The sequence below is a fragment of the Pseudorca crassidens genome, chromosome 3 (genome assembly GCF_039906515.1).
Source record: "Pseudorca crassidens isolate mPseCra1 chromosome 3, mPseCra1.hap1, whole genome shotgun sequence".
In the NCBI taxonomy this organism is placed as follows: domain Eukaryota; kingdom Metazoa; phylum Chordata; class Mammalia; order Artiodactyla; family Delphinidae; genus Pseudorca; species Pseudorca crassidens.
Window position 1 is genome coordinate 103,206,251 of NC_090298.1, and position 14,795 is coordinate 103,221,045.

Below are 14,795 nucleotides of genomic sequence, written 5' to 3' on the forward strand. Positions count from 1 at the left end.
AATCTCCCCGTCTTGAATATCCTTTATGCGCTCAAAATAGCATTACAAACAGCCCGACTGATGGTCAATCTACTATGAATTATTTAACAACCTTTCATTCAGTTGCAAAGGCTTTGTTCGCACTGCCAAAACCTTTAGCTTAAATTAAAAAGAACTTGCTACGGAGAGCAAGAAGTCACTAAAGAAACTTCAGCTGGGAGAGAGAACTGGATGGATATGAAGGGGCCAATTACTTGGCAGCAGAGTGGAACAGAAAATCAACGGTGACTTCTTTTAAAAGAATAAAACCCACACTTACTAAACACTCCCAGTCCGCTCCCAACCCAACAGCTATATATGCCATTATAACATTTCTACACACATACCTATGAAATAAATACCAGACACAGGGTACCAGTCTGATCCCTGTATGAGCCTGTAATGACGACTGAAGTCATTCCTGGGTCAGAGATTTCACCTGTTCTCTTTCCCTATAACCTTAAATGTACAGATTAAAAGGGTATTATTATTTATCGACAACTGTCCTAGTGAAAAGGGGTTATTTCCACTCCGCTGTTGCTAAGGAGCGCCCAGTATTTCCTTAGTTCTGGTTTCCATGTTCTACAAGAATGTGATACAAGTAACTTAGGAATAAACTGTTTAGTATTCAAGCAAAACCCTTGATGTTCAGATCACCGGCAAGTTCAGAGTGCTGGCAATCAAAACTATGTTGTGCTACAGTAATTACTATGAAAAACTTCCAGTGCTTAATATTAAAGAATAGAATAACATGATCCTTCCACCTCTTCTACACCTCTAGAGTGTGTTCAACATGGCAATTATCTCTGTTCAAGAAGCAGAGAGTTTAAACTGCATTGAAACTCAATTATACCCATGACTTTTTAAACATACACTTCAAAAGGCAGGTTTCATTACATTCAAATCACTGAGCAAAATCTTTTGCCCAACTTAGAAAAAACAGATTCTATCCCTCTCCATGAGACATCTTCAAGTATAAAAATGATTTCTTTTTACTTTTTGGACCCACTTCTTCGTTTACTAAAGTAGAGGGATGACTGAGCCCTGGTGAAAGACAAAGAGAGATCCCATCTGATAGAAGCAGTGGGATGTGCAGCCCTCCCAAACGTCATTACCACACCGCCTAGAACTGCCACCATTTTTAAAAACCAGATCACACACTTGTTAACAAAAAACACATTACTTTGCTACTTTTAAGAATGCAAAGGAACTAGGAGTGGTAGATTTATGATTTAAGTGCTTGTGGCTAAAATAGCTTTCCAATTATCAAGGGCCTCTTAGGAAGAGCAAGAATGCATTATGTGTTAATGACCACAACCAGGGGTCCCTTCTCCACTCTTTTGTCAGAACCCGGGCAGATCCTCCCCGCAGCTTCACCATTAACATGTCTGTTTCCTGTCAGCCCACTCAGAGATAATGTCATTTATCTGAGGGAGGCACAAGCCCAGTCATTAGCTTCTATAAAAGACCTCAAACAAAGGCCGGATAATGTTTTACCCAGGGCTCTTACTAAAACCAGAAGCCAAGAAGCTTACCATCTAAAAGTCAAGGACTCCAAAGTTATCAGTGTTAAAAGAATATTTCCCTCATGATCAACAATCCTAGACTAACAGCTCTGAACCAGAGCAAGGTCTATGTAGAACAAACATCGGTCCAGGTGTGGCTACCACGTACAATTAGATTAACCGATAAATGCTGACCAGAGTTAGCCTGGGAGAGCCTCCCCCCCCCCCCCGCCGTTGCCTCCAGGGGGAAAATTGACAGAATAATTCAGATACTGACTAAATAGTTAGATCTTTGAAGAACTGACCCCTCATTGTGATTGCCTGCAGGAACTGAATAACCATTATAAAGTGTTCAATGGCTGAGCTTCTGGAAATCTTTTAAATAAAAGTGGAACTGGTTAAAATAAATGTAGGAACACGTGTTTTCACAGTGTTGCTCATATTACAGCAATTTCGAGTTGCTATGAAGTACCAGGTGAACTTTTTTTAAATTAAAAAAAAGGCACACACAGTCAAAATTGGAGCAAATCTCAGCCGTTCAATCCTTGTTTTTCATGCTGAAAACGAAGAACAGATGGTTCTTTCCATGTTGTTTGAATCTGGTTATTGAACACCTCTGTGGTTAGGGAGATTTCTGCTTAGCACTTTCAGCATAGATTTCATTTACTAACTATAAAATGCTGCTTAGGAAAAATAAGTCTTTCTAACACCCTAATTAAAACCATCTTGCAGCCAAGCAATTTCCCTTGAAGAGCATTCTTAACCTCATGACATTTGGACAATCAATCCCTCCCCGCCTCTTTTTTTTTTCTTTTTACAGACTATTTGCAAAGTTATTAAAAGTTGCTAAACGTTATTTATCTCTTTTAGCACAATCTTGATCAGTTGCTGAGTAATTTTTAAAATTTCTCCAGCAAGCCCAGCAGATTACAGATACTGTGCTCAGAACCCAGGGATGTGCCTGGTTATGCAAATCTTCCAAGCTTCCACGGGGTCTCACAGAAAACTTCGTTGGGGAAAGAGCAGCCCCTCTGCACCCACTGCAAAAGCCCTGTCATCCTCCGAGGAAGCCTATAGAAAAGAAAGGAGCTGAATCAGTGCTGCTTGGGAGCCACCCTTAGTTACCAACGTTTTCAACAGCTAAATCCCTTATGTAGCTTTCAAAACAGTTTGCTGTCCAACAACAATGGACTTTGTTCTTTAATTATAGCAAGTGACCTTTCTGCCCTTTTATTTCACAGTAGATAAACTGCACTCTCTAAGCAGAATTTGTAGGGGGCACTGTATTTGGGGGGGAAGCATATCATCCACAAAACTTATTAATCAAAATATGTTCTTCAACTAATCACACTCACTTAGAAAACGTGCCAGAATTCCCTAGTGAAGTGTAAAAAGGCTTCTACAAGAGAATAAAATAAAATGAATGATATCCTTTATAGACAGGTCCATTTGTAGAGCCCACACTTAGGCTGTTAAGGACCAGCTTAATGAAAGCAGCATGATATTACTCAAATCATTCTCTTTTCTAAATGCATACTGAAGAGTCAGAATCCTAAGACCCAACCATAAGATCTCCTAGGCTCTTCACATGTATTTGAAGTCTCAGCTGTTTTTAAGAATTCTTGTATGTATTTTGGAATATCCCAGCGATCAAATAAACCCATGTACTGTATTGAACTATTAGCCCAGCCGAATGCCTCCGTCTGATAGGTCAAAACTGTAAGACGGTTAAGGAGGATACATGCAGAAGAGCCTCAATACAGGCTATTATGCTTCAAAAGAAAAGGAGGGGGCAGGTGGGGAAGCAGGTTTTAACAACCAAAAACCAAACCGTCAAATCTACTTATTCAGACACGTCACTGGTGGCTTAACCACAAAATGGGCTATAGAAATACAGCTCAAGTATCTTAGAATTATGGCATGTTTTGATTTTGTTCACATATTAAGAGAGTGGCGACTTTTACAACATACTTGTGGTTTCCACATAAAGGACTAGAACGCTCATTGATTTAATTTCATAATTGGACCTTTCATAAGGTCCAATTTATCATGTTTTACATGACTTTGTGTAGTGAAGAAACAGAATAAACAGACCAAAAATAGACATAGAAGCATGCTGTGAAAATTCACCGGTGACAGCAAGTCTTATGAATCTCCTGGAACCATCCAACCAGGAAAAAGAAAAAGAAAAAAGCACACACACCACATTACACCCCTCTTTGGTTTTCACATTTGACCCCTTCATGAGCCACATCCGATTGCCGAAAATAACCACCTTCACCCTTAAGACACTTACTCTTCACAAACCCAGATAATCAAACAAGGCTGAAATTAAAACATTGTACAAAAACATCAAAAAACCTTTCTCAAAGGATGCCTCGGTGTCGAATTATTTTGCCAGGTAAAGCTTGTCCTACTAAATCTTTCCCGCCTCAAGAGGTCTCCTCCTTGTCATTAGGAAGTATTTTCTAAATTGAAGTCAAATTTTACACAACCAAGAGTTAGTGGAATTAGAGTGACTTCCCTGGGTGGCATCTGTACAAGGGAGTGCCATCTCTGTGTGCCAAGGAGGAAAGCGTTCTTAAGAGAAGTCCTTCTGGGGTGCAGTGGGCGTGGGGAGGAAAGCTGAAGGAACAGGCTTCCAGATCCTGAGCCAGCACCATAGCTTGACAGAAAATGGCCCACACTGCAGTATTCAAGCCCCTCAGAGCCATCCCTGAAGGGGCCCTGTGCCCATACCAGCAGCTACGGTTGGCAGTGGTATGAATCTAAATGCACTGTGCTTGCTCCCCTCCCTCCACCCCAGACCCATCATGACTTGTTTGCTCTTTATTTAGGTAATTCACATTATCACACTTATACTCCTCTGAAGATGAGTTGCATGTATATGAATAACTTAATTCTTCCATTTTTCATCCAGTTTCCTGTGTGACTGGAAAGTGAAAAGAACACAAAAACTGGAGAACCGACACCACGCTCTCATCTCAGTTGCCATGACAGCAGCCTTTGAGATACTGAAATGTTCCAATTGCCAGCTAAACAAAATTGTTGACTGTGAACATTTGGCTGGAAGATTAAAAGGCTAAGGGCAGTACCTCCCACATTCCAGGCAGCAGTGAATCCAATCAAATGGCTCTGACTCCTTAACCACAGCCATTGTGAGCACTGGATTAGGGCAATTCATCTAGATAGTTAGGGCAGATTAGAACTGCAATTTGAAGACTACTGGCAACAAAAGTAAATGCTCTACTGTACTAGTAAGAAGACTTCAGAACGCCTTTTAGCAGAAATTATGTGAAAGTCCACATTTCAGCATAAGAATCGAAACCTGGATTGTATTTTTTTTAATGCCTTTAAAGTCATCAGTGTTAAATGCTGTCTGACCAAGGGGATATGGCTAGAAGAAGCAGGCGTTCAGAGGCTTTTTGCGATTTTGGCATCATCTACACCTTAATGTACCTTCATCGACTTCTAAAATCATAAAACCGAAACTTTATTCCTGCAAAAAGAAAAAGGTTTAAATAGACAGCAGTGAGAAATTGTACACAGAAATAATCACCCAAAGACACTTCACAATTTTGACCAAGTGAGAAAGAGCAAAGATCAAATTATTTAATAAGCATATAACCAAACAACCATGCCACGAACCACACGACACGCACTTGCTTCTGCAAGGCACAATCTGTAGAATTAAACGTTAATTTTATAGAGACAGCACTCACTCCCCCGGTTCACTCCCAACCTGCTCTGTGGACAGAGCACCTTCAGCTCTTGGGACATCACTTAATGCACAGTAATTGCCGGACCAGTAAGTCCTAGGCCTCCAGCACAAAGCAGCACAACACGAGGGGCAGTTTTTCGAAGGCAGTGTCTCACTAGACTTTCCGACAATGACAAAGATGGGAAAAAGGGTCCGAATTACCTAAATCAACGCTCCCCACCGCTCAAATGCAACACGTATTTCGGGTATCTTTTGGCTCCGTTTTCACCTTTCAGCACACCAATCCACCAAGTCCATTCCACTTTTCTTACCAACATTTCAGCTCCCTGGTCAGGCAAGAAATCCAAGTGATAACACTCTTACATCTCCAGCTAAGAACTGGGCAAGGGAACAAGGAAAGAGTCCTGGCGGTCACCAAAACCATTCCATTCTTGCTACACGGTTATGAAACCAATGACCCTAGGAGACCAAGGTTTCATTCGGGACCAATAACAGTAACATATCCTTTGACAAGACTATCTTGGAGAATATCATGAAAAAATAAATGGGTGGAGGGTGGAGTGCAAATTCGAATCCTCGACATACCTCTCCGGGGAGGCAACGTGAACCCTGCACCTAAGGACACATTACCAGAAATACTAGGACGTGTAAATTAAAACAGAAGACAGTTCTCCTTAGGGGGAGAAATCAGGAGAAGAGGTAAGTGGGTACAGGAGCAGGTTTTCTGTTAAAAGCACACCGCAACGAGCTGACTGGCCAAGAGCCCTTCTGCAGGGCAAAAGGTACTTGGAACACCCAGACCCTCCCACCTGGGGACCCAAACACTAGCACCACAAGCAGCAGCAGAAGCAGGAGCTAAACACTGCACCCAAGTTAAGCTGCCCCATACCAAAAGTTCACAGGAAGGATGCACAGAAGAGAAATCTCACAAAGAACCAGAAAGCACGAAGTGTAAGGCACACAGAGGCACGTCCCCACCCACCACGCACCCACACAAATGCACACAAAGAGGAAAGTAGGAGATCTAGGAAGGCGTCTTTATCCTACCTTCTCAGTTTTCAGTTTCTTGATTCGCCTGTGGCTCTCCTCCTCCTCCTCTTCCTTCTTTACCAACATAGAGTTTCCCATGAGCCCTGAATCCGGGGCACTTTTGCTAACTTCCCCAGCAGCCGCGACGCTGCCACTCCCAGTGCCCCCGCAGTGGAAGGGGCTCGCGCCACCTCCATTGCTCTTGGCCCCAAAGCCATAGAGGCCCCCGGAAGGGGCCTGGCTGCCACTGCCATTCTGGTGGCCCTGAAGCAGGTCGTGCTTGTCCTTCCTGGATTTCCCCGCATCCTTATCCCGCTTGGCGCCTCGGCTGCTCTGGCTTTTACCTGGCTTCTCCTCTTTGCTTTTCCCGCAGGAGGCCGTTCCCGCGGTGGCAGCGGAGGTGCCGGTGCTGGTACTATTGCTGTTCGGGTTGCCGCCGCCGCCGCCGCCGCCGCTCACACTTTGACCCAGCGCTGAATTCATGCCAGTTGCCTCTCCAGGGCGCCCTTGGACTTCCTGCCTCTTGCCAGTGCCGCTGATCTCGGGAATCCCATACAAGGCAGCAGAAGGCAGAGATTTATTAGCATCCTTAGAAGTTTTACTCCTTTTCACTTTTGATTTGCTGGTCTCTTTGTGTGAATTCCCCTGGGGAGCAGAGGGCTGAACAGAAGCAAATTTTAGGCCATCCGCTAAGGCTGCGGTAGCACCGGCCCCACTGGAGGCCAGACCTCCACAATCCTTAGAGTTGCTGCTGCTAGTGGTGTTGGTGGAATTATTCATTTCAAATTTCTGTCTGTCCTTCTCCAAATCAGCGTCCAAATCAATTATTAAATTTCCAACCCCGATTTCCCAATCATCGCCACTGTCATAAGTATCAACCGTATTTGGATCCACACCCTTTCCTGCCGTAGAAATGTTCACTGACATCCTGAAGATGAGCTCTCTAGAATAAAAATCCGATGAACTTTCCTTTGGAGATGAGGGGACATTCGTTTAGCTCCGCTGGGCTTTCTCTTAAAAAAAAAAAAAAATCTTCTAATCTTCCTCTTCTTTTTCCTGCCCCAGGAATGGGTCCAGGGGGTTTACACCCTTCAGTCCAGGTCCACCTTTTCCTGTGAAGGGGGGAAAAGTCGAATATTTCTTGTCTGGGTGTTACCAGAATAAAAAACGATTAATACTGGGGAGTCAGTGAGGGGTACAGGGAAGGATGGTGAGGAAGGTGGCTCATGTATTGTCTCCACAGTCCAATATCAGGTTTAAAGAAAAATAACCAAACCCGAAAAACGTACCCATGACAGTAAGCATCTTACAGTAGCTAAAAAAGAAAAGCCCTTTATCAACAACACAAGGATAATCACTTTTTAAAAAGCATTAAAATATCTTAAGGATCTGAGTCAAGTCCAGAAAGGTTTAAGGGAAAAAAAAAAAAGAGTTTAGGATTTTTTTTTCTAGCACATACACATGGTAACAACCCCAGAAACACAGCCTGAACACTCGGACAAGAGGAAGGAACACGCTTTAAACATCCTTAAACATGTCCTAGATCTTGCAGTTTTTAAAAGACCAGACCCTGGAAGTTCTCTAAGGCTAGTTTCAGAATGATGTTGCTAAATTTTCCTCATTTCTAATTTTATTACTTCTTTTTACAAATTGTTTGGGCAATCTGGTTTTTGTTCCCAGTAAGGAACAGAAAAAAACAACCAATAACGCCCCCATACACATACCCCCCCATCCTCTCTTCCCCAACAGTTTATACAATTTTATTTTTGAGATATACACACACGTCTTTAAGAGCATTTCTCTATTTTAGAAAAGACAGTGTCAAATAAAAGGCTAAATATATGCCTTTTGAGAAAAAGAAATTACATCTAAACAATTCTACCGTATTCCTAGGTCACAGACTGGCTCAATCTGTTAAATATGGTGCTACTGACTGTACGGGAAACTGATTAAGACATACACTTTAAGTGATCTGCGCCAAGGTGGCCTCAATGACCGCAAATGAGTGTGTGTTTGACAAAGATCAGTTAAAACGGTTTTTAAAGGGATCAGCCCCTTTTTAACAGTTGATTGTCAAGGAAAAAAAAAATAAATATACATACACACACACACACAGACATTGCTTACCTTTACTCCTTTATCATTTTTTAATTAGGCCAGCAAATCAAAATGCCTTTCCCACTCCACTCGGCAAACAAGCCTGTGCCTCATTTTACTTAAACACCAAATGATCAAGAAGGAAGGAACCAAATAACACATCTCAGCCAGAATAATCACTCGATAACATTATTCCACTTCCCCACCCCCCTTTTGGCAAACGGATCAGTCCTTTTCTCCTTAAAAAAATGTGTCACTGTACAGCTGGAAGATAATGTTTCACATTCACAACAGAAGCACCAAAGGGTTTTTTTCCTCTTAACAAGCATCGAGAATAATAGTTTTTAAAAAAGAGAGAGCTTAGAGAAAAAAGTTTTCCCAACTTCTCATTCCGCCTTCAGTTCCAGACTTCAGAGTCACCGTGATCAGTAAGTAATGATCCCATGTAGCAAACCTACAGGCGTCCGCTAGTAACAAGACAGAATGTGCTAACATCGGGATAAATTAGTGAAAGGGAAGAAAGAATAAGAAGAAAGGACTGAAAATCTGGGCTGGATTCCGCCTGTTAGTCGGGAAGTGGCATTTTTCCGCCCGTCCTGACAGATTTGATTTCTTGAACTAACTTAAGAGGAAAGGAGGGGGAAGGGGATGGGGGAGGAAGGGGGAGGGAGGGAGCAGGAGGTGGAGGAAAGGGTGGGATGAGAAGTCGAGCAAGAGGAGAAAAAGAAAGGTGTGGAGGGGGAGGGGAGCAGATGATTCAGTGAGCTGATAAACCAGTTATACCAGCATTCAGGGTGGGGGCCGGGGGGCGGCGGGGTAGGGAAAATAACGGCGTTTAAAATTGGTTCAGTCTTCGAAACCTAAAGGATGTGATGTTTTCCTGTTTTATGTTGTTTTAAGAAAAAGGAACCGAGTTCCTAGTATAGTCCCCGAGGGGGGGAAAAATCCGCTGTCGTTCAAGCCGATCAGTCATGTGGTAATTCGATAATTAGAGTCAAAAAAAGATTTTTTTTTAAGGCGACCTTTTTCAGGACAGTTTTTCCCGTTTACAGTCGCAGCAAACGGTGCGTCTCCTTTTTATTTATTTTTCTCTCCTCCTCCTCTCTCACCCCCCCCCCTCCTGTGTTTAGTCAGATGGCCCCAGAGCTTGGCTTAGTATTTTTAATTAGCTGGCGTTTGGAAGCTAAAAGCAGTAATGAATTGTTGATAGATTGGAAGTGGAGAGTCGCTTTGCTGGAAATGTCGGGGCTGGGGGAGGGGGATGGGCGAGTTAGCAACAACCAACCATCGAAAAGGAGCGATTTTGTTACAGTGCAAGCCTTTCACATCACGTGAGGATCAAGGGCTCAATTGGTTGTCGTGAGAACAAAAATGGTGACAAGCGTATCAAGAAAATACTGATCTGGTCTTTAAAAAAAAGCTGAAGGTCTCTCCCCTCCCCCGGCACACACTCTCCCCCCCCCCCGCCGCCTCCCCCCACTCCCGCCCTTGCAGTGGGAGCAGCTACAAGTTATGAATGTGAAACATTTCTCGCAGATCTAGGCTCTCGGAAGTTCGGAAGGAGTGAAATGTAATGAGTACAAGAGCAAAGCAGATGTTTTAAAGAAACACCTTATAAACCTTTCCTCAGCTTATCTCCAATTTGCCGTCTTTGCCAAGGGGCCAGGGATAGGGACGACTAGGCGAGGGGGGCAGGGCACCTCCACGCTACTTGGATTTTAGGGACCCCCCCCTCATGTCTTAAACAAAGAAAAACATTTTGCTAGCTCCCAATCCAGGTCCTGTAATAAACACACCATTGTTACTATTTGCGGGTTTGTTCGGGTTGGGTGGGGCATTTTTTTCCCTTAATGGTGTTTTTGCTGCTTGCTTTTTTAAGGAGGTGGAAAATGGTAATTATAACCATTACAGGTAATGGGTGACTATTCCCTTGTTTAATATTAAATTATGGGCACTAGATGTGACAAGAGACAGAAATCGGCTTGTTCTGCCCTTGCCCCCATTTTCCTGGTTCAGTTTGGAAGAGGGTCCTTCCCAGCTAGGATAGGAGAGGGAGGGGTGAGGTGCGCTAGAGAATGGACACTGCAGATCAAGATTTGTAACTGTGTCACTTTTATTCTCCTTGGGTTAGAGCCCCAAAGGTAGTTTACTCTAAGTTACCCCGAGTGCCCAGTCAAGCTTAATTTGTGTGAAGAAGTTACAAATGCTTCACCCTCCACTGAATAAAAATTCACCCTTCTTGGATTGTTGTTCTCAATGCAAAAGCCAAACCCTGTAACTAGTTCCTCATTTCAATGCATAAAACTCGCACATTCCCCTGCATGAAGTCCCCGCTAAGTGCTATATAGAGACACACCACGCAACCGTACTTACGGTCTGTATTGGATCGAGTTGACCTTTTCCTTCTAACTGCATTGAATGTGTTTGGTTGCAGCCGCTTTATTTTGGAAATTATAATCTCTTCAACAAATTTATTATTAAAGAAGATGGACCATCAAATGTCACAGACCGGCCTGTGTATTTTTTATAAAAACAAAAATTCAAATTAAAAAAAAGAAAAGAAAAATTCCCGTGGTGCACACACACAACAAGCTTGTTCTGCAACACTGAAATCAGGACTGAAACACAACACACACACAGGGGGAGTGGAGCAAAAGGAGCTCTCAGCCTCTATACCTGAAAGGGACTTTTCTTTGTTCCCATTGCCCTTTCTCATCGGGCCAATCAGAGAGCAGCTTTTATGAAACTGGGCTCTCTCATTGGCTAGCTGCTTTCTCTTGGCTACTGTAGGGGGTTGAGATATACACACGTATAAAACACACACTGAGAGCGGGTGGGGGTCCGGTGGGGGGCGGTTGTGGAGACAAAGCGTTTTATTTTCCAACCAGATTGGAGTTGAGGAACCTCCTGCAGTAAGATGAAAAAAAAAAAAAATGGTGCGCCTGTTTCAATTACTACATCATTCACATAAAACACTTATTTATTAAAACAAATCTCAAACAGGCTGCGAGGAGAGGATGTCGGTAAATATAAGTTTGATTGTGTTATCTTGGGGGAAATAATGTATGTGATCGCTCGGTGGCAGAGGGAAGCCAAATGAGCCAGTAGCGCGTAGCGAGGAGAAAAGGGAGGTTGGCTGTGTGGAAATGACTGCGAGCGTTCTGCCGGTTCCATTCCGTGTTGCAAGGACTCGGCAGCGCAAACTCCCCGGACTGATTTTCTGTATTGCACCTTCTGGCTTTCAACTCTCCCCCCGCCACTTTGCCCTTCTTTCAATGGGTGTTTTTTTTTTTTTTCCTTGTGTCTCTCATTTTACTCGCTGATTAAATAAGAAAAATCGATCTGGGGGTGAAGGCGGTGGTGGGGAAACAAGTAACCCTTTTGTTCCCAGGCTTCTGGTCCACAAGCAATGAAATGTGAAAGCTGGCAACCATTTAACCACCACTACGTGAAAGGTTCTTCCCTGGAATTAGTAACAAAGCTTTTCCACCTGGTCCTAGGCAGCTCCAAAAAATTTTTTTTAAATTTTAAAAAAATGAGGTCCCGGCCAACCATGTTAACACGTCGGGCTAGTCTCATTTTTTAAAAAAATCGATTTGTGGGAGATAAATATACTAGGAAGATTAACCCGTTAAACAGTCCCAGTACCATTTTTAAGCCGAGGGATTGTCAGGGTTCCCCTTCCCCAAATATTTAACCCTCTCTTGGGGAGAGCCGGTGTCAAAGTCCTCTGAACGCAGCACCGTGCAATCCACCAAGAACACAAAAATATTTTAGAATGTATTGTAGGACAAACGCCAGCAACCAAGTTAATGGGACTCTGAGGTCATAGGACCAGAGAGGTTAATATGAAATAACAAGTTTAACAATAACAAGTATTGTACTGTAACCGCTAATATACTTAAGCTAATGTGTTTATATATATTAAGCCTTTAAAGCACTTTTAGTTTTAATTTTTCATTGTTATTTTCCATCACTTTTAGGAGCCGGAATATGGAAATTTTAAAGTCAAAGGGTGCACTGAATTTAATTGAAAGTGTCATGATCCCAAGTGTTAAAGATGCAGCACTACCGGGTTTGTAATTTCCACACGACAATCGCAATTTAAGAATGTGTCTTAACTGAGTCAAATGGACATATAAAGTGAATTAGAGCTAGCAGAAGATTGCTTATGATATAAATATTCAGTGATGACTTTGTGGATCAATAAAAATATTTATGTCACATGTTTTAAGTAATGTCTATTGACTCGTGTTTGAGCTTTCGATGTATTTAGTTCATTTTTTTTAATGCCAATTAGTTGTTTCACTACCCAAGATGAACTCGATTTGATGCTAAAATAGTAATAAACAGCAGTTTCCATCCTTTGCTGGGGTACATAAACTAGAGGAATGCAATCTATAATAGTCCTTAGATCTGCCTAAATAAATTTATTTTCAAAGCAAAGCCGTACATTAACAAATAGGGCAGAGAAGATAATCTGATACCCACTTATCGTCTATTTTAACTTTCATATTTGTTTTATAATTTTGAACGTACAGATTTTACAATTTGTGTGTGTCCCACTGCTAATAGAACATGCACGTTGATTTTTAACTCTTCTTCTTTTAGAAGAGTGGTTCCTCAAAGGACCAGATCACTCAGACACTTCCTATGTCCCTGGAGTATTTCCATCTTTGGAAGCCCATGGCTACCCTGTATAATCAGCTTGGAAAAATCAATAATTAGCTTTTAAAACAACTGGACTTGAAAAGGCATAGAAAATAAGACCTGCTGAAGTTCATAAAGGGTAGAAGCAACACCTCCAACACACTCCCTTGGTAAAAGCAAATCACAGGCTCTGCAGTATAGATTTAGTGTAACTAAAACCAAAGTTTAGGCTTCCTGATATTCAAATAATCTGATCTAACCCTTACTTCAATACTTAACCCTAATTCTTCAACCTTTTTAATAAACCCCACCTGGTTAAAGATAAAGGCTTATGCCAAATTCAATCACATATTTAACCCAAACCGTTTTTGATAAATTCAAGCATTTTCCTTCCATTCCAACATCTCCACACTCCGTTCGCACCCCGCCCCCACCTCCTACCCTCCAAGTTCCGCCTAGAGACTTGAATCAACCAGAGTCATTCTGCTGGCTTTGTGAGTGTTTGTTTTCTTTTGTTTGACAAAGGGGCCAATCAAGAGACATCAGAGGGCTATCAGCTAATTGATGAATGAAACTAAGATAATTAACTACCGGCTTAGAAAATCAGAGCTACTCCTCTCACAAAATTAGGAAGTTCTACCATATTTTAGAGAAGAAAATTTTATCCGCCTCTCTTATCAAGATGATAGGGAACATACTAGCCTGCGTACTGATATCCACACGCATATAGTTGATAATACCAGTACACTATTGTATAACATGTATACTTTGTAATTTTACATCTTAGTGTGTGTCTACTCAGAGATGTGGTAGAGGGGAGCAGCTGTCTGGAAAGGAGTCTAGGAGGAAAGAAGAGGTGGGAGGAGCCAGAAGGATAGTGTAAAAGGAGCAGTTAAAGAGTGCTATCCCATCTCCAATAACCACCACCACCAGCTGAGCTCCTGCTTGTACTGCTTCCATTACTAGGTGATCAGAAGATCCTGGCACAAGACTTTTCCTCCTTTTTAAGGGCAAAGAGCTCAGTGCTGAGGCCAGGGGCTTCAGGCAGTAACACAGGAAAACACAGTGGTCTTTCTTTGGCGCCTATTTCCTCTGGTTTGTGCTGTATCATAAAAGGATCAGAAATAATTTCTTGGATTTTTGTTTATTTGGAAGGCAGTTTATACGTGGGTCTAACTTTTCTAAATCTATGCCAACTTTGACACTAGAGAGTTGTTCAAGACCAAGGGGAAAAAGTGGAAAGCAAAGTTATTAAAAAAAAAAAAAAAAACCTACCTAGGAATGGACTTATGAGAAAATAAACTTAATTTAGACATAATGAGAAACTTTCTGGCTGCCCAGGAAGACTGTGGAGAAAGGGTCTTATCTGTCTGGGCTTGGTTATGAACAGACCTGCCTCAAGGCTGTGGGCAAGTGACCTGGTTTCTAGGGAATATGGAATGGGTGATTTATTAAGACACCCGCACAAACGCTAGATGTTCTTCACTTTACCTAGAGATAACATCCTAACTTGCTACCGAGGAAAGGTCTTTTAGAGAAAACTCTTTTCAAACATGCTTCCTAAATCCAATTCAAGTTTCTGTATTGTTAACAATATCCATCTCTAAACAACTGTCCCCAAAAAGAGATAGGCAGTGTTCTCAGTCAAACATTTGATGTTTTTGCAATATCCTGAAATATCACTGGACCAAAAAAGAGTGCCAAGAAGCAGATGTCTAGTGGAGAGAGAGGACCTGGCACAGAAACATTTTATTTCATCCCCATGGGAATGGGAG

At 42.2% G+C, this 14,795-nt stretch overlaps 1 protein-coding gene across 8 annotated transcripts in view; it reads right to left on the reverse strand.

The window, feature by feature from the left end:
* Positions 1 to 11,017, reverse strand: part of ZNF608 (zinc finger protein 608) — a 105,974-nt gene extending 94,957 nt beyond the window's left edge. For 5 of the 8 annotated variants that reach the window (XR_010942079.1, XM_067731591.1, XM_067731590.1 and 2 more), the window contains exons 1-2: positions 8,401 to 8,984; positions 6,292 to 7,385 (exon numbers count right to left, since the gene is read on the reverse strand). Coding sequence is in view for 7 of the 8 variants with exons in the window: in XM_067731591.1 (XP_067587692.1) it covers positions 6,292 to 7,200 (909 nt within the window). In the remaining variant the exon portion in view is untranslated. Of the gene's footprint in view, positions 1 to 6,291; positions 7,386 to 8,400; positions 8,986 to 10,743 lie in introns of those variants that run through there. The other 3 variants (XM_067731589.1, XM_067731593.1, XM_067731594.1) reach the window with 3 other exon arrangements.
* Between the last annotated feature and the right edge of the window lie 3,778 nt (positions 11,018 to 14,795).